General features: G+C 39.6%; 1 protein-coding gene across 4 annotated transcripts in view; it reads right to left on the bottom strand.

The window, feature by feature from the left end:
• Positions 1–27,601, bottom strand: part of AP3B1 (adaptor related protein complex 3 subunit beta 1) — a 161,189-nt gene that overhangs the window by 126,219 nt on the left and 7,369 nt on the right. For 3 of the 4 annotated variants that reach the window (XM_065739772.1, XM_065739771.1, XM_065739773.1), the window contains exons 2-5: positions 19,288–19,363; positions 16,386–16,460; positions 7,977–8,072; positions 6,270–6,430 (exon numbers count right to left, since the gene is read on the bottom strand). In XM_065739772.1, the coding sequence (XP_065595844.1) occupies positions 6,270–6,430; positions 7,977–8,072; positions 16,386–16,460; positions 19,288–19,363 (408 nt within the window). Of the gene's footprint in view, positions 1–6,269; positions 6,431–7,976; positions 8,073–16,385; positions 16,461–19,287; positions 19,364–21,957; positions 21,976–27,601 lie in introns of those variants that run through there. The other variant, XM_065739770.1, reaches the window with a different exon arrangement.

A 27,601-nucleotide genomic window follows, 5' to 3' on the forward strand; every position in this document is an offset into this window, starting at 1 on the left:
TGAGCAACAGGCTTGATACTGCACACTTCCTGGTAGGGCAGTCTATTGCTTGGCTCAAGAAGTTATCCGTGATGCATTCCAGGAGTGTCCTGGACTGCCTACAGCTCACTGTGCTACTTTTCCAGTATATTCATACCTTTCCTTTGGCATATTCAAACCAGTGAACATTTTGTCAGAAGTACTGATTACTTCCATTCTTGCTTCCTAGCTTTCTTGTGTATCATACCAAAGACACAAGGGGTAGGCAAGAACAAACTTTTCATCCTAGTTTCCTCTTCATTGCTGATCCACAAAGCATGGAAGAACTCAAAGCCAATGCAGAGGGAAATATGAAGAGACCATAGACTCAAACAGCCATAAAGATATGAAGTTCTGTAACTCCGAAAACTTATTTCAAGATGGGTGCATTCACAGATAAATAAGGAAGCATTTGGTCATCACTGTACATTTAACTTTTAATATCAACTTATTAAATGTCCTAAAGCACTGTACATCCTTTACAAGTACAGATTAACTGTTTGTACCTATCTGCATACTACATCACTAAGGTTTTAATAACTAGCAATAAAATAGATAATAAAACTTTTAGAAACCACAATTATTAGTACATATAAAACAATGCACTATTTTAAAAAGGGGGGGAAGTTTAATGGAATCTCTGTCAAGGACCAAAGCTTTCAGATGAAAAGCCTGAAGTCTTTCTAATGGATCTTACTTCAAATCTTCTAAGCCAGCACAAGAAAAAGGGGGGATGAGAGGTAAGTGAATAACCTAGTAACAACACATCTTAAGAAATACCTGTTTCATATGAAATCAAGATAATCTCCAGTAAGGGCTCCGATGATTTAATCTCCATTTCTCCACCTTCTCTTTCTGAAGTTTCAGATAAGGAAGGAAGCATTCTTGGAAAATAAAAGACTAAAAAGCTTAGAGCGATGTGTTTCCATTATGGCATCTAGTAGCAATGGTATGGTATCTATTATCACTGGTAATGGGAATTTCAAGAAGTCCTTTTCTAAACCTTGCTGCAAGTAAGTACAAATACACAGTAAAACTTTCTGCTGATTTGAAGTGCATTCTGTGTGAAATAAGCAAGAGGTCTGACATTTTCAGTCATAAAATTACACTAGCATAGCTGGCAATGTTGTCTGCTTTAGGCTCAAATGCCATTGTTCATATTACGCCTGAAATCTCTTCTGTTTGGATATGTAAGGTTCCCACTGCTAGGATTGACTGAACCACTAATGAACAAGCTCTTCTAGATCAGGCATCCACCCAAATAAAAAAAAAAGATACTAAATGCAAAGAAGGTTGGAGTATTGAACCTTCATCCAGAAATCTGACTGGAGTACTAAGTGAGCTACAGGACTATCCAACACATAGAGAAGTTATGGAAACCAAAAAGTAAGTGGAGCATACAGGCAGTATTAGAATAAACTGATAGTGCTTGTTGCTTAAATGCTGTCAGACGATGGAATTTAATTAGAGTAGGAGAGTACATAAACTGTTGATTGATCTTCAAATCAAAGATCCATGAGGAATTATGACTCTGACCAACTTCAGAGTCTTCTGAAACGAATGCTTATTAAAAATAAAAAGTAAAAAAAAATAGGTCAAAAAACAGCCTTGCTACCAGTGTATCTTTTTCTCTGAACTGCAGAGCTACCAATCATGATCCTTGATGACATCTGCTGAGATGCAGGCAAGTTCATTTGAAAACAAGCCAAATATATCTGCCTACGAACAAATTAACTTGATGGTCTCCTTAGCAGTTCTGGGCACTGCTGCTTCATAAAATTCAGAAACCTATACTTTTTCCCTTGCCCTGTGGTAAACCAGTACTATCTGATACAAAAACTGTACAAATAGGTTTTGAAAAATTGACAATAAAAGTTGGCACAATTACTATAAGCAGTTCCCAAATCACAGAATTCTCAGAGTTGAAATGAATCTTAAAAGGTCACCTAGACCAACTCCCTTGCAATAAACAATGACATCCACAGCTCGATCACAGCTCAGAGCTCTATCCAGTCCGGAGGTACTTCAGGGATGGGACATCAACCACATCTCTGGGCAATCTGTGCGAGTGCCTCACCACCCTCACTGTAAAAGACTTTTTCCTTATATCCAACCTAAATCTACCCTTTAAATTTGAAATCATTTTCCCTGTCCTATTACATGACACCGCTAAAGAGTCCCCTTCTATCCTGTAGCTCTCCTTCAATAGTGAAAGGCTGCTATAAGGTCACCTTGAAGCCTTCTCCAGGCTGAAAAGCCCCAGCTCTTTCAGCCTGTACTGGTAGGAGAGGTGTTCCATTGCTTGGATCATTTTTCTGGCCCTCCACTGGATGCACTCCAACAGATCTGTGTCTCTCCTATACTGAGAACTCCATAACTAGATACAGCTCTGAAGATGAAGCTTCTCTAGAGCAAAGCAGAGGGGCAGGATCACCTCCCTCAACCTGCTGGCCATGCTCCTTTTGATGCAGCCCAGCCAAAGTTAGCTTTCTGGCCTATGAAGGCACATTGCTGGTTTATGTCCAGCTTATCATCCAACCATACACCCAAGATTTTATCAGCAGGGCTGTGGCCAAACATTTAAGTCCCTGGTTTGTATTGGTAGTGGACATTGCCTCAAACCAGGTGCTAGACAATGTACTTGGATTTAATGAATCCCACAAGGTTATCCTAGGCTCGCTATCCATGTGTGTCAAGGCACCGCTGAATAGTATCCCAATCCTTCAGGCATGCTGACCACGTCCCACAGATTGGTGTCACCTGTAAACTTGTTGAGAGTGCACTCAACCCCATTGCCGATGTCAATGATCACAGAATTGCAGGAGTTGGAAGTGATGTCAAGAGATCATCGAGTCCAAACTCCCTGCTAAAGCAAGTACCCTACAATAGGTTGCACAGGCAGGCATATAGTTGGGTTTTGAATATACTATAAAAGAAAACTCCACAATCTCTCTGAGCAACCTGTCCCAGTGCTCTCTCAACCTTAGCACAAAGTTCTTCTGTATGTTAGTATGAAACCTACTCTGCTCACGTTTTAGGCTATTACTCCTAGTCCTACCACTACACACCACCAAGAAGAGCCTGACCACAACCATTTGCCTCACACCTCCCTTCAGATATTTATCAACATTAACCAGAATACCCTTAAGTCTTCTTTTCCTCGTGCTGAATAGAAATCAGGTACTCAGCTTTCCCTCCTAACAAAGATGCTCCATGCCCTTCACCATCTTTGTAGTCCTCAGCTGGCCTCTTCCTAGGAGATCCTTGTCCTTCTTGAACTGGGCAACCTAGAACTGGACACAGTATTATAAATGTGGCCTCACCAGGGCAGAATAGAGGGGACAGAGCACCTCCCTCAACCCACTGGCCACTCTTTTTAAATGCACTTCAGGATACCACCGGCGTTCTTGGCCACAAGGGCACACTGCTGGCTCACAGCCAACCTGCTGTCCACCAGGACCCCAGGTCCTCCTCCAGGGAGCATTTCTCCAGCAGTCATCCCCTAATTTGTACTGATGCATGCACATACTGATGAAAATATTAAAGAGTATCAGTCCTAACACTGACCCACTGGGGACACCACTTTTCAAAAACAAACAGAAAGCTGCCCTATTCACTGATGGATTACATTGTATTGTGGGGAAGCACCAAAGATGGAAAGCTGCTGGGTAGAGACCTACATGACAAGTTGCAGTGGCCTCTGAAGGAAAAGGAGAATCAAGCCAATTCACAGAGGTAAAGAGTGTCCAGCTTTCCTTAGATGTTGCTGAATGAGAGAGACAGACAATGCTTTATCCTTATTCTGACTCATGGAAGGTGGCAAATGCTTTATGGGGGTGGTTACAGCAGTAGGAACAAAACAACTGGCCACAAGGTGCTGTTGAACTGCAGAAAGACACTGCTGCCTGAATAAAGAATACGGTTAAGGTGCATCATGTAGATGTTCACATGCCCAAGATTTGGGCTACTGAAGAATAACAGATTAACCATCTGATAGATCAAGCCTCCTAAATGTAGATGGCTCAAATAGGCTTAAACTGGCAACACAATTGTGAATTATTTCTAGCTCGATGGGCCCATGAGACCTCAGGCCACAGAGGAAGAGATGCAACTTAGAAGTGGGCAAGAGACTTAACTATGGATGCTATTGCACAGGCTATTCATGACTGTGAAACATGCATCACAATTAAACAAGGCAAGAGGATGAAAAGAGGATGGGGAGAAGGGCAAATGAAAAAGTATAAATATGGGGAGGTGTGGCAGGTTGATTATATCACTTTTGCCATGAACCTGCCAAGGACCCTGTTCGGGTCCTTCCAGCCTCTGGAAAGGGCAAACCTCTTTGTGGAACTGCTGCACAGGGACCTGGGTCCACTTTGTGGGTAATGCAGTGAAATGAGGATGTTCAATGTGTATCACAAAGGAATTTGATGCTGGGGAGTGCAGCCAGTAATTCCACGTATATACAAACGTGTGTGTGTATATATGTGTGTTTAATGCATGTTAATTATTGTTTGCATGTGTATATACATTAAACATGATGTAGTGGCATGAAATAAGAGGTGGAATGTCATGATTATATGATTTTTGTTATCAATATTCCATATCAGATCATCATGTAAGGCACTGGGAGTTAAAGAGTTAATGCTCCAGTTCTGTGGATTGTTGATAGTTCCAGACATACCTGCCTCAGAAGAGAAGAATTGCATACCCCAGAGGACTTCACATTTCTGTTTTCCGTTCAGATGGAATGTTGAAATGTTCCCTTTTTTCCCTTTCTACTCAGCGGCATGAGTTTCCTTCATATTAGAGTAAGGCCTTTGATTTTTGGACACACTCTCTCAACACTTAATTTGATTTATTAGCCTCCTTTCCAATTATATTGTATTATATAGTGTTATTTTGCATTCTGATATCTTATTTAGTAAATTAGTTTTCCTCCCCAGATCTATTTTGCTTTTAGGCCTGTCTCCCTACACTTTCCCTTTTTTCCTTTTTCCATTTTTCCCCTTTTCCCCTTTCTGGAGCGTGGGTCCGTAGGTCTCCCTCCCCCATTAGTCACAGAACCAGGCTGAACTGGCCTGTAAACTGCTGACAATGAAGTACATGCCCGTTCTGCTAAAAGAAAGAACATTACTCAAACAGCAAGAACTTCAAAAATCCTTTTACTAGTTCATGTGACAGTAGACATGTCTGCATGTTCACAGAGAGGTGGAAAGATGGCTAGCGACTGAAACTGGTAACAACCTGACCCAGCTACTCCGGAGGCCATCAAATGAGAGCACTCATCATAAAAAAGACCCCAGACAGGGAACCCCTACTCAGGCTCTTCACAAAGCTGTCATGAAAAAAAACCATGAGCTTTATCGTCCAGGCATTAAACTTATCATCTGTACCATGAAAGGTACAGATTTTATTGCCCGTAGCTGAGTAAGCCAGTACGCTCTTTGTAAGACCTCTTACACAACAAGAATTTCTGAAGAGGAAAGACAAAAATCTGGAAGAGCTGGATTTTTGCAGATAAAATTTCTCTTAGGTAGTATTCTTTTGTCATCTGTATTGCAAACCAAAGTAAATGACTTCAAGATGAAAGATACAGATTCTAAAAACAAATCTTACATTTTGAGTTGCTACAGTGATTACAGTAACTGGCATATTAAAAAAGCAAAAAATACTGCATCAGTTTCTCTTTTATATCTGTTCATACTTACCATGTTACTATATCAAGCAAGAAATTATTTAGCATGGTGTCGCTACACACGCAGTACTTGCGTTAGTTACAACTATATCAGAACACTGGAGTTATTAATCAAAGCACTTCAATCTTATACAAGATTATAACATAGAAAATAATGGAGAAAAAAATATGAAGCTCACCACACAGTAAAAAAGCATACTAAAATAGAACAGAATTTTACTTTCAAATTTTCAAGGAGACATTTTAAACACACAGCACTGATTTCAAATATTCTCACAGCACTGTGTGCGTTTTCAAAGAGCAGCAAACAGAAGGTATACTACTGGCTAACAGTTCAGGTTGACAATATGAAAACTTCTGATGTAGTAACTAGGGAAAAAATAAATAAATGGTGGCTAAATTCTAACCAAATCAGCTGAGTGATTGAATCTATGCATATTTTACACTTAAAAAACAGATCTGATATACATCTGGGACAAACACAAGACTTCTAATAAACAAAATCCATTAACAATCTTTAAAACACTCTCCAGTATCTCTCAGAATAACTCACCTATACAGTTTCTGGATTGCATGGGCTGCGTTTTTCCTCACATAAGGAGATAAATCAGAAGAAGCTTCCTTAATAGCAAGCATCATAATGGGAACAATAATTGGCACACGGATACTAGATAAAACTCTGAGAGCACTTGCACGGATTAACTGATTAGGATCCTAAAAAAATGGGAAAGAGAAAAAAATAAGACAAATATACAACTACATCCTCTGGAGCGTTTACCCTAGTCAGGGCATATTAAGGGAACAAGGTGAAACAGTTTTAAATTAAAAGAAGGGAGATTTAAATTAAAAGGGGAAAATTTTCACTGGGAGTGTGGTAAAGTATTGACACAGGCTGCCTAGGGAAGCTGTGGATGTCCCATCCCTACAGGTGTTCAAGGCCAGACTGGATGGGGCCCTGGGCAGCCTGATCTAGTGCTTGAGATCATGGACAGCTATCCTGACTGTAGCATGGTGGGCTGGAAGTAGATAATCTTTGAGGTCCTTTCCAGTGTAAGCTATTATAAGATTAATAAACCACACAAATCCACCTCACCTTAAGTCAGACCTGCAATTTAAGGCCACACCAACAAGTTAATGTGCCAAACTACATGCAATAAACTTTTTATGAGAAAAAAAAATCTGTAGCATAATTTACTTCCCATGAAAAAAGACTAACATTTTATTTAATTATCTGGAATTCAGATATTCTGAAAACAACAACAACTCCACTTTATTACTTAAATGTAACTTCCAGGAAATTTAAATGTAGTTCTTAGCTCTGACACTTCCATTCAAGTCCTAAGTACATATTCACTTTAATTCCTAGCTGGGAAATATAATCCAAAATCAATAACAAAATTATTTTTCTACAGAATCTGTAAAACCTGAAAGCCAAATGTTTCCAACCTTCCTTTGTTTTCTACCCCTCTTTCCTTCCAGGATATGTCCATCTTTATAATGCTAAGGTTAGGTTGGAGACCCAAAAATACCACAAAACTGTACTTTAGAGAACAGTTATGAAAACCTAGTCCCTTAATCACAGGTTTGAATATACAGAATAAACCTAGAATAGCTTTAGTATAAGAATATAAGGAGAAAAAAACATCTCAACATCCTCCGGTCATGATTTCTGGGCAAATTCACTGGTTGAGACTTGAAAGATATTTCTAAACCTTCAAAGTCATACTTTGAAGGGCAACCCTGACTACTGTTCTCTAATCCCATACAATGTTGTGATACAAATCAGCCTATTGAACTAGTCTGCTTGTTTTTCAATGCCTTATATTAAAAGAAGCACATGCAACATATTGCAATGTAAGTACTGTCTTCATTATGTTACACTTCTCTGTTGTCTTTAACACAAGATAAAAGAAACAGGTGGCCTAGGTTATAACAGTCTTTTTTCTATATACATAATATAACCATGAAAGAAGAAAGCCATTCCACAAGTTAAATATGGTGCGTGTGAATGTGAAAGCACCAATCAGCTGCTCTTCTTTAGAAAAGTAACTGCACTTCATGCAAGCTTAACTGTTTAACTCTTGATGAAGTTTGAGGCAGCATAAAAAAAAAAAAACCAACCCTGTCAATGACATATCTGAATCTGCTTAAGTACATTTAAGTTAATTAGAACCAAAGAACCCAATTATACTAGAGATTTTTTTTATTTTTTAATGGCAGCTCAGAATTCTGCATAAAATACCACTTCATAGTCACTCACTTTCAAAGCACGCTGAAAAGTACTGATGGACAGCAATGCTAAATCTTGCTGTTCTTCCGCGTAACGCATCAGATAAACATATACAAGCTTTTTTATCTGAAAACAAGAACAAAAAGAACATAATTACAAGAAAGTTTTGGAATTCTGCAAAACCAAGTCTAGACTGCACAGTTTCATCAACATTTTATTTTTTGAAGGAAGAGTTAATTGCATTACTAGAATATTCACATGCTTCTAAGATGTCTTATGACTTACTGTAATTCCTTTAATAGAAATTCCCTGAGGTGCTTCAATATTACTTAATTTATGATACCATCAGATTAACAATACAAAGTACTGTTTTATATTATTAATGGACTTACAAAGACTTCTATAACATAAGAAGCTACCACGTGGCAACTGACCATGTGAGAACTGTTAATACATTCTTATGGAAATAATATTGAGAGAAATCCTTGGTAACCGCAGTTTTAACAAGCACATTTTATCCTAAAATTCAAGATCAGTTACTTTACACATTTGAAAAAGAATATTACTTTGAGTTGAAAAGTGGCATTTTATGTGGTTTAACAGATTAAAAAAGCACTTTTGAGTATGTCTTGGACATAAGCAAAGGGGATTAGATCCTCCTTTGCATGGCTCAAAGCATTCAAAAGATGTAGCCAATGTAAGTATACTACAAAGGATGTAACATTCAGAGTAAGAAAATCACAGTATAACGTTGGGAGAGGCAGATATTCAATTTAATTCACTTTACCCCCTCATAAACACTGTATGTCAAGGAAGCGGGGATAATATTTTTTACGTAGGACAACTGTAATTGACTATTGGGGCTTATAATGGAAAACTCTTCAAGACCCTCAACTACAGCTGTGCTATAATTACTATTGCTATCAGAAGATATATTTTGCCAGTTCTGGCAAAAAGCAGAATATTAAATCACAGAAGGTTACACCACACTAAATTATTTGATGTTCTGCTCCAGACAAACTGCAATCAACATTGACCACAAGAGGCCTATGGACTGAATGACTTCAGGTGTGCAAATAGAGTCTCCTTTCCCTGAATCCACTCTGTGACTAGAAATGGTAGCCCTTACAGCTTCGTGACTACACTGTTCTTCTATCATTTACCTCCGTCCAATGTTAAAATGCTCCTCTCTATGAAACTAATCATAACACAGGCACATTAGGCTTGAGGAACATAGGCAGATCTGCTTAATTAGTTTATCAATACAAACACATCAAACTCCATGAGGTATTGACCAAGACTAATTTTTGTTCTATACTTGTTCTTTATTAGGTCAGTTTTTGCATCGTTACAATGCACAATGTGATGCATGTGATCAAGCTGAGGTCAGTGTGTACTTACAAAAACAAAAAACACAAGACGCTTCTGTAAAACAATAAGATGCCCTTTGCTTCTCTTAAAACAAATGAGTATGTTTTACTGCTTCTACACCTCTATTTTCTTGTACCAGAGCACTCAGTATAGATTTAAAGAAAAGAAGAAAAAACATAGCCTTTTCTGGTCAGGAAAATCACTCAAGAAAAGCTGATATGTGTTATACTGTTGTTTTGTAGCAATCTGTACAGACAAATTTCTGTCAAAGATGGGGTAAAAAATTGGCAAAAATTGTTTCAGAAAACAGTATCAAGATCATAGAATCATCTGAGTTGGAAATGACATTTAAAGATCATTTAGTCCAACTCCTTTGCAATGAACAGGGACATTAATAACTAGTTCAGGTTGCTCAGAGCTTTATTCAGTGTGACCAAACTCATCCCAAGTAATCTCTAGGAATTTCAGAGTATCTTGAAAACTCAATTATGAAAGGTCACCTGAGAACTTGAAGTGATAAGCTCTGTCTAGTTACAGTGACCTAAATGTGTCAGTTTGTTTCTTTACAAATGTTAGTAATATTACTGTCTTTTCTAAATACCCTGATCTCTTTTCTGTTCAAGTGTCCTCCTTCCACATAAATGTTTTTCACCAGTAAATGGTAGAACTTTAACCACTACAAAGAGAAAAATTATGTTATTATTTGATATAAAAAATAGAAGAGTCACAAAAATATTAATGCAAACAATGAAACATTTCTCATAAATAATGTTTATGTGATAAAATGTTATCTTCACATGTACAAAGGAGAATAGAGAGACGAGAGTCAATGCAGTGAGAAGAAGCAGAATAATAAGCTGCCCTGGATCAGATCCATGACAGGAACCATCAGTACATCTCTAAGCAGCAGAAGGGAATCCAAATTCAGGGCTCAAAATAAGGGATGCTCTGCTGGGTCCCTCTGAGGACCTTCTCAGCCACAGGGGCCAGGCGTGAAACTCACCAATAAACGTCTGAGCACCCTTCATTCAAGACTGAAGGGTTTTTACAGCCTAAGGGTGTAAGACATGATGAAGAATAAAAGTACTTTAGGACTTTACAAGACTTACAGGATGTTCTAGGAAAGAACCAAAGGTTCGGAAATGATGAGACTTTAATGTGATTTGGAGCAGAGCCAGTAGGTAAAAATGGAGAAATAAGGGGTAAAAAGGACTGGCTGGATGGTCAAGCTTAAGAGAGCAGTGGTGGTGAATGAAGTCAAATCCACCTGGTGAGCATTCACTGGTGCACTCCACATGGGTCAGTTCAGTTTCATATCTTTACTGATGATCTGGATGAGGGAATTGAACGTAATCTCAGTAAGATTCCATACAACATCAAGTTGGGAGGAAGTGTTAATCTGTTCCTCTGTACGGAAAGCCCTATGGAGGGATCTGGACAGGCCAGACTGATGGGCTGAGGTCAGTTGCATGATCTAATCACAGCATCACCAAGGTTGGAAAGACCTACAACATCATCCAGTCCTACCATCCACCTATCACCAATCGTCCTCACTAAACGATGTTCCTCAACACAATGCCTAAACGTTCCTTGAATACCTCCAAGGTTGGTGACCCCACCATCTCCCCAGGCACCCCACTGTAGTGCCTGACCACTCTTCCCACAAGGAAGTATTTCCTAACATCTAGTCCAAATCTCCCCTGGCACAAATTGAAGCCATTTCCTCTCATCCTACCACCAGTTACACAAGAGAAGATCTGACCACCAGCTCACTACAATCTCCCTTCAGCTAGTTATAGAGTACAATGAGGTCTCCCCTCAGCCTCCTCCAGACTGAACAATTCCAGGTCCCTCAGCTGTTCCTCATAAGGCCTGTGTTCCAGACCCCTCACCAACTTTGATGCCCTTCTCTGGACATGCTCCAGGGCCTCAATGTCTTTCCTTTAGTGAGGGTCCCAAAACTGAACACAGTACTTGAGGTGCAGCCTCGCCAGAGCTGAGTACAGGGGGACAAACCTCTGCTCCTGCTGTAGACATTATTTCTGATACAAGCCAGGATGCCATTAGCCTTTTTGGCCACCTGGGCACACTGCTGGCACATGTTTAGCTGAGCATCAACCAGTACCCCAGGTCTGTTTCCTATGCACAGTCTTGCAGCCCCTCTGTCCCAAGCCTGTAGCATTGCTGGGGTTTGTTGTGGCCAAAGTGCAGGTCTTAGCATGTGGTCCTGTTGAGTCTCATCCCATTGGCTTCAGCCCATCTATGCAGTCTATCCAGATCCCTCTGCAGGGGATTGCTACCCCCAGGCAGATCAACACTTCCAGAAAACTTGATGTCATCTGCAAACCTACTGAGCATGCACTCAACGCCCTCATCCAGGTAATCAATAAAGATACTGAAGAAGACAGGTCCTAGCACTAACCCCTGGGGAACACCACCTGTGACTGGTAACCAGCTGGATTTAACTCCATTCACCACCACTCTCTGAGCCCAGCCCTTCAGCCAGTTCCTCACTCAGCAAATAGTGTCCTGTCCAAGCCACGGGCTGCCAGCTTCTGGAGGAGAATACTGTGGGAGACAGTGTCAAAGGCTTTGCTGAAGTCTAGGTAGACTACATCAACAGTCTTTTCCTCATCCACCTGATGGGTCATAGAAGGAGATTAGGTTGGTCAAGCAGGACCTGCCCTTCATGAACGCATGCTGGCTAGGCCTGATCCTCCGGTTGTCCTGTTCATGCTGTATGATCTCCCTCAAGATAATCTGCTCCAAAAACTTTCCTGGCTCCAAGGTCAGGCTGACAGGCCTGCAGCTCCCCAGATCCTCCCTACAAACTCTCCTTGTAGATGGGATTCACATTGGCAAGGGTCCAGTCTTCCAGGACCTCACCAGTCAACCAGGAGCACTCAAAGATAATGGAGAGTGGCTCAGCCACCACCTCTGCCAGTTCCCTCAGCACTCCCAGGTGAATTTCATCTAGGCCCATGGACTTGTGGCAGCCTAGATGGTGTAGTAGGTCTCTGACTGTTTGATCCTGAATCATGGGGTTTATTCTGCTTCCCAACCACGACTTCCAGGTCAAAGAGTGGAGTACCCTGAACTGGTCTGACTTTCAGGGATCACATTCCCACCTTCATCCAGTAAAGAATGGAGATTCTCCCTGGTCCTCTTCTTACTGTTGATATATTTGTAAAAGAGTTTCCCTTAACAAGATCAAGTGCCAGGGTCTCCATTTTAGCCTCAACACTCCAGGCAACACTACACACTTGGGGAAGAGCAGCTGAAAGACAGTGGAAGAAATGGACCTCGGAGGGATAGCTGATGCTCAGCTAAGCATAAGCCAGGAACATGCCCACGTGGTCAGGAAGGTCAAGAGTATCCTGGTTTGTATGAAAAACAGCATTGCCAGCAGGAGCTGAGTCCCCCATCTGTAAGCAGCCTTGGGTGAGGATGCACTTAAGAGCACTACTTTCAGTTTTGGGCACTACTTTTCAGTTTCTTCACTGCAAGAAAGACACTGAGGCCCTGGAGCACATCCAAAGAAGGACAGTGAAGCTGTGAAGGGTCTGAAACATGAGTCTTATGAGGACTCTGAGATGAGGAACTGAGTCGTACAGTATGGAGAAGGCTCAGGGAAGATGTTATGGCTCTCTACAACTACCTAAAAGGAGGCTGCAGTGAGGTAGGGGTAAGCCCCTTTTCCCAGGTAGCTAGTGTTAAGAACTAACAGCTTTAAGTTGCACCATATGAGGTTCAGGTAGGATGTTAGGAAAACATTATTCTCAGAAAGAGTGGCAAAGCATTGGAACAGGCTTCCCAGGGAGGTGGTAGATTCTCTAGAAGTTTTCAAAAAGAAAAATGGCACTGAGTCACAATGTGGTTTAGCGCATATGATGGTTAGACTAGATGATCTTAGTGGCCTTTTCCAAACTAAATAATCTTATGATCCCTCTGTCATGTCAGCTTTCTGTCATACAGCCTTATAAAACTCCATTTTTAATTACACTCTTCTATGAGGTACATACAGCTTCATCTTGAATACACGATATATGCCAGTGTTATGGTTTTATGATTTTTGTTATATTATTGATATTCCACATTATATATATTGGGAGTTAAAGAGTTAACTATCCATGGAGCTGGAGCATTAAGGATATACCTGTCTCAGAAGAGAAGAAGAACTACATTCCCCAGAGGACTGTGCAATGCTTTGCATTTTTACGTGTTTCCGCTCAGAGGGAAAGATAAAAACTGTCTGCAGTCACGGGACTGTCCCTCTTCCCTTCGGGATGGAGCTCAGCAGTGGGTGTCTGTTGCAGCCGTCCACCTTCAGCATTTATCAGACACTCTCTCTTGCTCATTTTATTTGATTCATTATCCTCAATTCCAATTATATTGTATTATATTGTGCTATTTTGCTTTCTGATATCTTATTCAGTAAATCAGCTTTCCTCCTCAGTTCACTTTGTTCCTAGGGCCATCTCCCTTCTCCCTTTTTCCCTTTCCCCCCTCCTCTTCCCCAGGGTGTGGGCCCATGGATCCCTTGCCTCAATCGTCACAGTACTGGGTCAAACCAGTCTGCAAGCCACTGACAGACAGCAACCAGAACCAGGCCATTTGCCCTTGGGTATCGACATAAAAACACACCAGGTTGAGTAAGATCTCAGGACACAGGAGCTCCATAGGTGACAAGAATAAGTGAGGGCCTGAATGAAAGCACCTCTAACCACAGGTTAGAGGGCCCATGAGCAACCGGAGAGCAAGTGAAACTAAGTGTCAGCCAGATGCACGCCAATGACTGGAATGAGTGCAAGTAAATCACAGTGCACCATCTATCAAGTAGGTAAAGCACATGGCAAGCAGAGGTAAGAATATAGGTACAGAAAAAGAGACACCTCAGAAAAAGCTGACAAGAGAGTGGACCAGAAGAGTTCTATCCAACTTCCAGAAAGACCAAAGGGACCTGGAGGCTTTAGGGAGAGAGAATCACGTATTTATGTCTCTCTCTAAACAGAAGTCTATAGGAGACCAGGGTTATCCTGTCCACATGCATGTGTTTATATACACACATATACACAGCTGCCTCCAGGGCAAAACTGCAGGGCAGTAGCAACTGTTGGACAGAGGGAATGTGTATGTGCACAGCATTCTGTACCAGCCACAGTAGTTATGCAGACTCAAGGCCCTACACCCGGGTGCCAGCAATTGAAGAAATTGGTAGCTACTGGTCAGCTACTGAGGAGACCCAGCTAGATGGACTCACACTCTATATATGACAAACATATTTCCTCAATAACTTCTTGAGTTGCTTCTTTTACTGCCTGGCAGTGTTTGCATTCATACAAGTTTCCCAGATAATTTATGTGGTAGCTGCAGTACATACCTGTATTGCATTCATCTACATACACAGAAAGTATACATGTATATGTATACACAACTATGAAGAATACATTCTCAGCCTTACTATTATTGTACCTTGGAGTCTGGAGCTAGACAATACTGCCTCTACTGGGACAGCAACTCAAGCTCTAGTTGTTAAAAAGCACCAAAAACTAATAGTACTTCAAGGCACTCCTCTTTGGTTTAAGGTTAAGTGGTCTTAAAAGTACTCACATTACCTAAAACCCACATGCTAAAGGGAAGGAAAATACTTTTAATTAGTATTTTCCAACTATAATAAAACATCTAATTATTGGCTTCTTTTCCTTTCATAATCTATTTCTTAAAAGTACAGTTACAATCTTGAAATGTATATATAAAATGTGCCACATTTAAAATGAAAACTCATCCAAGACAGAACCTTTTCTATCGCCTCCTCCCCTTATAGGAAAGCAAGCAACATCGTGTATTTACCATTCAATTCTGGGAAAAAGACTTAGACAAATTTCTGTGATGATAAAACAGACAGTAAATGGACAAATAGAAGTTTTACTTCTGCTGTTATTTTTCCTTATGCAAGTCCTGAAAAGGTGTTAAGTCTCCTTATAATTAATTAAAAAATAAGGAAAAAAAACAACCAACACATAATTAAGCGTAAGTCAAAGAAATTCAGTCAAACATCCTGTCTCAAGAAATTAACTACTACCACTGACAAATCTGACCCAACTTCCTCTTTTGCTTCTCCTAGATGACATTTTATCTTCTTTGCGTCTGTCATTTTTCATATAATACCCTTCTTAAATCTTCATACAGAGCAAATGAGTAAAGGCAAGTCCCTAAAGCAAAATTATGCGTGCATTTTAAAGTCCCTATGTCTGTTAAAGCATACACCAAACAACACAAAGATCTGATGTTGCAGTGCACAACACCATGTTTCCTTGTTCAAGATGGGACCTACTCTCCCCTCCACCAAATCTTTCCAAGATTTCCTGAGATATGAAAGCTTCTGTTTTATAATCTCAGATCACAGACATTCACTTCAATAATTTGGAAGAGTTACTTTAATGCTTTACTTAAGTTACCAAAAGAACCAATATTTAAGTGTTGTTGAACAAAATAATATTCTTAACTCACTCTATCAGCAACTACTGTCTAATCATAAATTTCTAAAGAGACTTGAGTTAAATTGATCTTACTTTGCAATCCTAATGCTCAGATGCTTCCTTTCTGTAAGTATAATATAGGGGTAGCCTCAGTGAAGCTTCTTTACTACACTCTTCTTTCAGTGTTAAATCTGAAATTGGTCTTTTCAAATAAATTGTAGCACAAGTTACACCAGAATTCTAAAAGTATATGTCCTCAGCAGTTAATTCCAATGACGTTTCCATAAGCTTTCTCTTATCAACCCTTTTGAACACGCTCCATGTGGTTCTGATTATTTTTTATAATGTATATCATAAATAGTTGCATCTATCCCTTTAAAGGAAACCCACTGGGTAATTTAGTTTGATCTATACATAGAACCTTTTCTTTAATGCTGTAATTGCAGGAAATTTTTTTTAAAACAGCAACTCTAGTAAAAACATGCTATAAATATTTTACAATTTATGTTAAATACAATACAATTGCATAAAATTTTCATATATGCACTGTTCTTCTAAAACAATGTTTTTTAATAAGCTATAGGAATACCTCAATATTTTTACTGGCAACGTTCTTCACAACAGCAGGAAACAGCTCAGAAGCATTTTTCCCCTTTGCAATCATCTGAAAAAAAGAATAAAATAATAGCATTATTTATTAGTGTTATGGTTCTACTTCTTCATTTTTATTTTTATTTTTTAAAAGGGAAGATACATTTATTGCAGATCTGTATGGAAGAAAAGCAAACAAAAAAACAAACAAGCTCCTAGATACTGCAGGATACTATCCATACAACACCACCACTATCATATTCAGGCCAGAATGACAGGAGAGGAACAAGGGTGCAGTCAACAAGCTGAGCTTTAACCTACTACACTGCAAACCAATTTTAACGTTTAGACATTAAAATTAATTCTTCCAAAAACTAATGAACATTTTCCTCATCTGAAAAATGTTATGGAATGGCACTTCAGGGAGCTACTACCAGAAAGATAGGAGGAAGAAAAAGGATGAACAGAAAGAAGTTCAAGAGAAACTGTAAGATTACATCCAGTTTCACTTCTCAGGACTGACTTTGGTGCACAAGAAGAAAACTAAATAAACTGACATTACACTAACATCAAAGCACAGTTGGTTTCCATAGGAAGTATAACACAGAAGGCCATACTAAAGTAAGTAGAGAGAACAAAAAATAAACACAGCCAATCAACCTACCAGTATGTCTGATTGTTTTTAAAGGAAGTTTTTGTATTTGATCTCAGAAAAGTCTAAAACCAGGACATAAAGTTGTTCACTCAGTAAAGAACACCAGCAACAAAACCCCCGTTCTGCTTCAACCTTCATAGGAACAGCTAAGAGTTCTATTTACCAAAAACAAATCGAAAAGAATAAAGTGAATGCATTTCAGCTGTGCAACTCTGCCATCACTTAGATCTAATTTAAGCAGCATGTCTGCCAATAATTCATATCCACATTACATGATTGCGAGCCTTGGGACTGCACAGTTGTGCTACAAATCTTCAAGTTTGGGTGTTACTGCAGACTAACAAGCTCTGAAGAGAACACCTCCAGATACAGACAGGCCAGGATCGAGTCAGCTTACTGAGAAGGATAAGAGTTCACCAAGATAATCAAGTTAGATTCACATCAACCAGAGTTCTGCACAACCAAGTAACAATGCATACTACAAAGTATCGCAGAAAAGCATATTAACTACCTTCAGTTTAATGCAGCAGAAGTTGTTATTCAAAAATGCAGAGAATCCTTTAAGATTTCCCTCATAGGCCCTAACAGTATAACTATGAATCACTTCTATAAATAGCTCCAGTAAATACAGAGTAAATATGTACTATAGTTCTTTTACAAGACCATATTTTCCACTAACAAAGTCAAAATGATTAGCATAAATGGAATGTTAAGCCAAAGGTCCACAATCATCCTTTGGTCTTAGCACACCATTTTCGCTACTGTGCCCTGATATGCATGTTGTTTTGTCTTACATAATCAAGTTTCTGCACAGGAACATTCCAAATCAAGAATCTTGTGTCCACAGGTTTATGAACACTTCTATACCTACAAAATACTGTGTATAATACAGGACACACTAAGCCTTTTTTTTTTTCCTTTCTTTTTTTCCTTGCTTCTTAAGAGAGGGATGAGCATAAGGGAATGCCTCTGTGGAAAACGAGGCACATGAATTTGTTTCTGAATTTATTCTCTATTTTGTTCCATTTTCAATGCACTTCCTTCTCCCTAGGAGAGAATTAGCCAACTACCATAGCAGAGCAATAAGCAGCAAAAGCAAGTTGCAAGGGGTATTCTCCTAGTACTTTTCCACTGCACCTACACATGAAGGGTCAGCTTCTTGAAGTCTACTAAAAGAGCAACAATATTACTGGTCTGTACAGCCTTTTTCCTTGCCTAAATTAAGAGAAAAAGAACACTGTTCCCATGAGACATGTTAAACAATACTCTGACAAATTCTTTTTTCCTCTAGTAATAAAGGCAGGGGATGTCTTTTATCTCTGAAAAACATATCATGCCTAAGAGCTTGCTAAGTGTAAGCACACAGCTGCTAATGCATACATGTCTCTGTGCTAGGCAAGCACACTATTACAGCTACAGGCCTTATGCTAATTGCCAAAGGTCCCAGTCCTGACTTGTAAAGTTCACTGTTACAACTGGATAAGTGAACCAAACGCTGGTACCAGATAACTGTTATGAGGCACAGTTTAAACATTAGGTAGCACTAAATACTTCAAAAGCATGGAACAGACTGAAAACAGAGGACCTTAACATTAACAACTCACTGTCCACTGTCAGTCAAATAATAGCCAACCTTTTGAGCTAGAAGACTGTTTTTGCTTAAACAAACGGGGCAGTGCCTAAACAAGGAAAAATACATCTAAGACACAGAAGGCTCCTAGAGAAAGTAACGCTTTTCCAGCACTGCATAGTATTATATAGAACAAGGACTGAAGCTAAAAATAGGGAACGTATTGAAACTTTCATCAACCAACATCCCCAAATCCTTCCCCTCAGGGCTGATCTCAAGCCATTCTCCACCCAGCCTGTGTCTGTGCTTGAGACTGCCCCAACATGGGTGCAGGATCTTGCACTCAACCTTGTTGAACTTCATGAGGTTGGCACGGGATCACCTCTCAAGCCTGTTCAGATCCTCCTGGATGGCACCTCTTTCCCTCTACGAAGTTAACTGCATCACTCAGTTTGGTGTTCTCTACAAAAATCTTGCCTGCTTATTGAAAACAATTATTTATGGGCGTATTAGCACTGTTAAATATTTTAAGAGTGTATGACTGTATATAAGAGTGTATATTTTGATAGACATGTATAAATTAAAAGACTCCACAGCAGCTTTTAAACAACTCTGTGCAGAATCTGTAAAGTAAAATAAGTATTCACGTCCAAAACGGAAAAAAAAATCACTTACCCCAACAATCCGTTTCATTGCATCCAGCTTTGCAGAATCTTTACTGCTTTCAAGCATTTGTTTAAGGTCTTCATTTCTACAATAGAAACATAATAAAGTCTCAATTAGAAATAGTCAGAAAACCAATTTTATATCGTTGCATCACTTCAGTGGCTTAAGATGAAATGCTGCTCCCTCTTGCTCATTTTTAAATTGTATCTGTTGACATTCTGGCCTAGAATAACAAAATGTTCAGTAAAAGAATTTATCCAATTCCAACAATAAAGCAAGCCCACGCAACTTTAACATACTATGAGGTGAGCCTAGGCTGGTAAGTTGGAAGTCTTGAAGCAACAGCATACTTTATTGAACTGATGCTTCTTTCATTCCCCATCATGACCACACACAGCAAGGGCCAGATGCAACAGCCTGAGATTAACTTGTTTATGTTAAAATACAATATTACCTTAACTCAAATATCTGAGAAACCCAATAGCACATTTTAGGATGGCGTAAATTACAAAAAGAATTAAGCACATAACCTTATTTTCATATCTGACTTTCTGGATTATAAACTGCAATCTAACCACTTCAGACAAAAACCCACAGACTGGTAGTATATCTATTTTGTATCCCATAAAATGAAGACATCCCCATGGTCAGACACATATGATAGCATTCTTGGCCACCTGGGCACGCTGCTGGCTCATGCGCAGCCAACTTTCCATCAGCACCAAGGTCCCTTCCTGTCAGGCAGCTTTCCAGTAACTCCTCCCCAAGCCTGTAGGGTTGCCCAGGGTTGTTGTGACCAAAATGCAAGACATACACTTGGCCATATTGAAACTCATACAGTTTGCCTTCGCCCATTGATCCAGTCTGTCCAGGTCACGCTGTAGTACCTTGCTGTTGTCCAGCAGATCAACACTCCCTCCCAGTTTGGTGTCATATGCAAACTTACTGAAGGTGCACTCAATGGGCTGTGTGCCCAGGGAGCAACCAGTCTTACTATTAAAGACTGAGGCAAAGAAGGCATTAAGTACCTCCATCTTGTCCTGATCCTTGGTCTCTGTGTTCCTGCCTGCATCCAACAAGGGATAGAGACTCTCCCTAGCCCTCCTCTTACTGTTTATTTATTTATAGAAATAATTATTGTTGTTCTTCACCTTAGCAGCCAAGCTTAGTTCTAGCTGGGCTTTGGCCTTTCTAATTTTCTCACAGCTTCACTACAGATTTATAATCCTCACACTTAGCTTGGCCACTCTTCCAAAGACCAATTATTTTCCTTTTGTCCAGCTACAAGTCCCCATTCAGCCAGATCGGTCTCCTTCCCCATCAGCTTTTCTTTCTGGATGGGTTGCTTCTAGTAGACTCCCATGATAATGTCTGTCTTATTGCCTACACCTTGATTCTAACCCATAAACTATCAACCCTATTATCACTATTATTAATTTCCAGACAGTCACAATTTCTCTCAACATAGATGGTCACACCACCACCTTTCCTGCCTTGCCTAGATCTTTGGAAAAGTTGGTATCCATCAATCACAGCACTCCAGCTGTATGAGTCACCCCACCACATTTCAGTGATGGCAAATATAGTTGTCCAACCACACAATGGCCTCCAACTCCTCCTGTTTGTTACCCACACTGTGTGCATTAGTGTAAATGCACCTCAGCTGGGCTATCTTTTGAGCGGGAGAACCCCTACTATCCTCATGAGAATACTCACGTGTTTCCAGGTATCCAACCTCACACCAATCTTTGTGTTTCTCCTACAAAAAGGTGTGTCACCCATCTCCTTCACCAAGGCATGTCTGTGGCATCTTACTAGTACATCCCCCTCCCACAAGCACTGGCCTGTTACATACTGGCTTCTTTCTAGTGATCCCCAACCCCCCTCCTACCACCAAGCTGCAGTCAACAAACTTAGCTAACTCCCACCATAAGACACCTTTCCATGCCTAAAATATTTTTTTTCCCCTTAAAGTCTCTGCAGTTGCATTTGTAAACTTTTCAGAAAGTCTAACTTGATTAACTTTTGATAATTCTCTATATTCCTATTATTCTTGTCCAGAGAAAGCTTTCTTTGCTCTCCTTTCCTGTCCACCTGATTCTCTACCAATCTAACCGAGAAAGCTGCTTCTAGTCTTGCATTCCTGCTTCCAACTTCCTTCTCCTCTCTCATAGAATTGTGCAAAAATTAAGATCAGGACACCATCAAAGGGTATAACACAGAATAATATAACCAAATTGTAATTCTTCACATAACTGATAAGAGGATGTTTCAGCTCCTTGGCACAACCAACCAGAAAAAAAAAAATCCAACCTAGGTAGTCAGAAAAATTTTGAATGAATGAAACTTCAGAGAAAGTGTATAAAATTCAAGTTTAGGTCTATATTTATCTAGCTAGAATACTATAAAAAATCTTATTTTTTTTTTCCAAGTAAACATGTCAACAATATTTCCAAAGAGAAAGAAACAATATATACGGCAGAGATATCAAAATAAATATTTGTTTTTCTAAGAAAAGAGCAGCATGGGTAAAAAAAAAATAAAAAATAGAACGATAAGTTATTGGTCAATTCATTTGCAAGTTATTTTCTAGACTGATATATTTTTTAAATCTCTTAAAAAAATACTACTTTTCCAGCACAAGCAGTAACCCAAGATTAGTAGGCATTAGATACTTACAGAGCAAAATATTGTTCTGTATACTCATAAGGATCGCCAGCAGCAAGTTTTTTTTCCTCAATACTTACATACGGTTTCAGAGTAACTTCAAGGTTTCCCACTTTAAAAGCAGATTTAATAGTACATGAAACTTCCACTATTTTATCCAGCACTGTAGAATTTTGTTCCATTCTTTAAAGTAGTGTTTAAAAAGGAAAAAAAGCCAACTGTGCTCAACCAAGCTTGCCTGCTGAGATTGAAGTCTACACAACAACAATAAAAACTTAGTTTTATTATGTAACAGGATACTCACTCCCTTGCTGTTTTAACTTCTAGAAACAAAAATATCCTATGTAGATTTCAAAGGTCATTTCCCTCCAAAAACAGGTCTTACCAGAAGCCTCCAACCATGTTTAAGGACAAATGTCTTTCAGTCTTTGACAGTATGTTGTACAGAACATCAATATTTCCATTTTCTGAACACTAAGAAGATCAAGGGAATTTCAATTCTTAAGTAAAATCCCTCAAAAAACAAACAAGAAAAAAAATCACAACAACATAATGCTGTTTCTATGCTCGTTTGCTACACTGAAGCGACAGTTCTTCAGTGTACAACACCAGACAAACTATCTTTTCACTTACGTAAACCTGCCACGAGCTCAGGAAAGCGCAAAGCAACCATCCAGCTGCATTAGTACTGTTGCCTCTCCTAGAAGTCTGAGGGTGACTGTAGCCTACAGAGTCACTACACACTGTGGGTTACTGAACTTTATTACTTCAGCAGTAAGAACTAGTTTTAAAGAAGCCAAATCTGACAGTTTATGGAAAATACTGAGCTATATTAAGCAGGACAGTATTCATCCTAACAAAAATAGGTACAAAGAAAGTTTCAGAGTAAAGATATGATCTCTAAGTTCATTTTCCTCCCCAAAAGTATGGAGGAGTTAAATGACTTCCTCCTTTTCAACCCCACCCCCACCACCCCTCCCCACCCATCTTTCTCCTTCTCTAAGGGAACAGGCCAAAACAAGAATCTCGTAAGCCTGACAAGCACCTTATCTAAGAAAACAAAGAGGTTTCCCTGTTCTGTAGTCTTACATCTTAAACTCTCCTACTGTCCGAATAAGTTGCATGTTTTTGAGAGCATCAGTATGTGACTTTAATTAGAAATGTTATATATATATACACACACACACACACAAAATAAACAGGCTATAAAATACAACTTTTATAGCACCTACCAAAAGAGGTACAGTCCTCTTTTTATTTAGCATCAATACTATAACAAAGCAACAGTCAGCTACCTTCCTAAGTTTCACCACAAAGTTCTACTCTTCAGTACAGTGATTTGATTCAGAGTGAGCACGTTAAGCAGAAAAGGATTCCTACTTCTGATGTTTTCTGACTGTAGCCTTTAAGATAGATAATTTGTCTTTCCACTTCAAAGCACTTTTATGTCTTTTTATTTTTGCTATAATAGAGATATAGCCATGATAGATTTATGACAGGTCTACAGGTTAGGACTAGTTTTTTAGATGCTATTTCAAGAAAGGAAACAAGAAAACAACTATCAGTTAAGATTTTTCCAATTCACATTCTCTTTCTTGAGCATTCCACATACAAAAAAAAAATAATAATCACAGGAGAAAAAAAAACCATAAAAACCTACTCCCATGTTCCAAAATAAAAGCCAATAAACCTTGAGCTTGACGTTCAAAAGAACACCATGATAAAATATTTTAACTATCTGGATCTAAAGACAGAGCTGAGCAACAGAGAAGGATGTAGGACTCAGCTGTGAAAGAACCTGACCACGACTCTCCAATCTGACTACTGCGCTTAAATAACTGTTTTCCAATATTCCTTACTCTTGCTACTGCACGTATGGTAACAAAAACTGGCCTCTTGCCTAAGCTGAAACTTGGATTTCAGATTCTGTTGAACAACATCACCCAACTTCAACACAACAAAATGCAACCCACACCAAAAAGGGCAGGTACGTCTGTACATCACTGAGGTTTAAATCTGCTACGCAGTGATAAATCTGGACCACTCCTTCATCTTTTAATAGAAGAACCATTAGAAAGTGTTAAGAGCAATAATCATTTAATCTGCAATAAAACTCTAAATCATGATCTGTTGAAAATAATTTGCCACTTCACCTATTTATCCCAAACAACTACTGTTAAAAGAACACTTAATCCACACTGTTGACAGATATTTATATTTCCTACTCTCATCTAGCAATGCCATAATAAAGTATCCATAAATTATTACTTACTACATTTCTAACTCACCTTGTTACTGACATAAGTCATTCAGTAATTGGGAGATTTTCATATAAAGCAGAAGCTTCATAAATACCAGAACTGCAACTAAAGTCCAAATAGCAATGAAATAATGAATCAGACACATTACAGTAAGATTTATTTTATCTGCAGCCTAACAAAATGTTCCAAGGTAAAGTTCAAAATCCCAGGAATGTTATCAGGTTTGAAGCAGAACATGCATAATGGCAGAGCAAACTATCTGGTCTTGGCACTACAACAGTAATTAAGTCTTGTTGAAGTCTTTGAGAAAGGAAAGGACCTCGAGTCCAAACTCCCTGCTAAAGAATCCTGAGGGGTCTTGAACATCTCTACTGAAACAGACTCCACAATCTCTCTGAGCAACCTATTCCAGCACCCTAGTGTAAAAAGTTCTTCTGCGTGTTAGTACAAAGCCTACTGTGTTTTAGGCCATTAATCCTTGTCCCATCACCAAGAAGAGCCTGCTCACATCCACTTGCCTCACACCTCCCTTTGGATATTTGTAAACATTAATCAGAATACTCTTCAGTCTTCTTTTTCCCAGGCTGAACAGACATCAGTTATTCAGCCTTTCCTTGCACAGGAGATGATCCATGCCCATCACCATCTTTGCTGTTGGACTCAATTGGACTCCTCCTAGGAGATCTCTCTCTTTTTTGAACTGGAAAACTAAGAACTGGACAGAGTATTCTAAATGCGGCCTTACCAGGGCAGCAAGGAAAGGGAGGATCACCTCTCTCAACATGCTGGTCGCTCTTTCTAACGCACCTGTCTGAACCCCTCTTTTTTCTTGTCTCAAAACATGATTTCTGAGGCATTTTTTGCAGTAAGACTCTGACTTATCCAGGAGGCGAGTGGTGGGTGTACTGTGTGGCAATCGACCTCACTTTATGGACAATTTTACATTTGAAAGAATTTCTTTGAAGCTACTGGTCTTCAGAAGGCAGTAAGCAGGAGTTTACTAGTGGAAGACCTGGCCTGTGACCAAGAAACTCCAGCTTGGTAGTGGAGATTGTGGGATGAAACCACTGTATCCAGTGAAGATGAGATACAAGTTGGCACCTCCCAGATCCTCCTAATCTGCTGTCTTAAATTCGGAAGGCCTGGTGGACAGAAAACAAAGGAGTTCCTGCTGAGATCTCAAAGCCAGCAGCTGTTCAAAAAGAGCTGACTCAACCTCTTTGTACTTACTTGTTTGTACTGCCATTGTTAGAGGTCCCCAACTGAACAATACAACCTCCAAAGACCCATCACTACTGAAGATCCATGATAGAACTACAAGCAATACTGGAAACTTTGGTGGTGACTATCACTCCTGCTTTCTACAAAGACTCCTTGATTTTATTTCTTATCTGTTTTTATCATCCGTCTTCCTCTCCCCATCTCCCTTAGTGACTAGGATTTGTAATAAACTGGTGAGGCCCACAGTGTCTTAATCTCGCTGTCGGGTATATATATACACATATACATTAAAATCTCCCTCCTACAATTGGAGCAAGACAGCAACCCAGGATACCACTAGCCTTCTTGGCCACAAGAGCACTGCTGGCTAACAGACAACCTGTTGTCCACTGTAACACTTGGTTCTATCCCCACACAGCTCCTCTCCAGCAGGTCACCCCCTAAACAGTATACTGATGCATGCCAATATTCCTCCACAGGTGCAAGATGGTTGCCACACTCTACTCTGTGTGGCCTCAACTAAAGAACCGGGTGAGATTTGGGTGCCACAATGTAAGAACAACATAAAGCTGTTAAGAGAGTCCATAGGAGGGCTATAAAGATGGAAAAATTGTCTGGAGAACACATATCAGGAGCAGTTGATGTCCCTTGTACTACTCAGCCCAGAGCAGAGGAGGCTGAGGGGAGGGCTCTACTCTCTGGTGACAGTGACAGGACATGGGGGAATGGCATGGAGCTGCATCAGAAGAGGGTTAGAGGGGTGTCAGGAAACAGTTCTGCACCAGAGGGTGGTGGACATGGAACAGGCTGCCCAGGGCAGTGGGCATGATCCTGAACTACTAGAGTTAAAGAAGCACCTCAACACTCTATGACCTTCCCCTCCAAAAATAAATATATAAATAAATGGGTTTTATCCTCCCCCCCCCTTTCACACTACAGGCACTGCAAAATCCTTAAAATGAATTTGTCTAGCGTAGGTTTTATGCAATCGCCTGAAGAAGCCTGAATAACACTTACAAGTGAACTGCAAATTGATTTCAACGCCACATAACATAGAAAACAGAAGTGCTATGATTCGAGTTTACTGTTGATTTGGGTTCTTTTTTTTTTTAGCAGGAAATAAAGAAGTCTTGTGTTTCACTGCGAGCATTTCATTCCACAACACAAACTGTGTGAATGACATCTTGTGGTGCTATTCAGTACTGCCACCCTCTCTCATTGTAACATTGTACTCTAGTTCAAAACCCCACTTGAGAATTCAACTGTTACTTCAAGGGAGAATAGTCAATTACACCGTGATTTAAAAAGAAATGACGAGATGAGAAATTTCCTTTTCAGCTGCACCTAACTTTGTTTTTCAAGCTGAAAAAAAATACACTCCTCAGAAAGTTTTATACAGTTTTAAATGTAGACCACAAAGACACAAGGAAGAACAGTCATGTATGAGCATCACAGAGAAGAACAAGGCAGGTTACAGTTAGGCAATCAAGATAATTAATGAATTAAATGATTGCTTTGCCAGTAGCTTCTCCAAGCACACGTCATCTACACAGTTAAGGTAATCCCAACCTTAGTAAGCAAAAAATACAGAAAAACATGAAATTAATGCATGTTTTCTTCCCCCTGCTCTTGAGCTATGCTGCTACTTGAGCTGCACTTGAGAAAAACAGTGCAGGCACATCCAGAAATTGCTGCTACCACCAACTTCAATGAAGAACCTACACTTAAAGAGCTCTAACTAGACAGCAATATGACACAGTAGTACGAAAGACCTTCTGAAAAGGGCTGTGATTTAAGTGGAGATTAATGCAGCTACAGTTGTTGGATACCCTACTTCACCACTGAAAAGAAAGGCTGCTTTTTGTCATCTTTCAAACAATCATGCAATACCACTGCTTATAACTTTCTGATAGCACCAGCACCTTCAAAGCTACAGTAATGTTTCTGCAAGAGAAAAATCTTTGGTGGCAAAGATCAGATTCCCGAAGTCAGAAAAAGCAGCACCTGAACTACCACCACCTTATTAGTTGTCCCCATTTTTAGCTTGCCTTGGAGCACGCCAGTGTTCAGAACTCATAGATACATGTAGATCACTTAGAGCCATGAATAGATGCAGAGAAGCAGTACTCCAGCATTCCTGAAAACACTAAGGCTTCCTTTAAAGATAAGTATAA

The sequence above is a fragment of the Cyrtonyx montezumae genome, unplaced genomic scaffold (genome assembly GCF_038088225.1).
Source record: "Cyrtonyx montezumae isolate F1298 unplaced genomic scaffold, pur_monq_1.0 scaffold_25, whole genome shotgun sequence".
Classification (NCBI taxonomy): domain Eukaryota; kingdom Metazoa; phylum Chordata; class Aves; order Galliformes; family Odontophoridae; genus Cyrtonyx; species Cyrtonyx montezumae.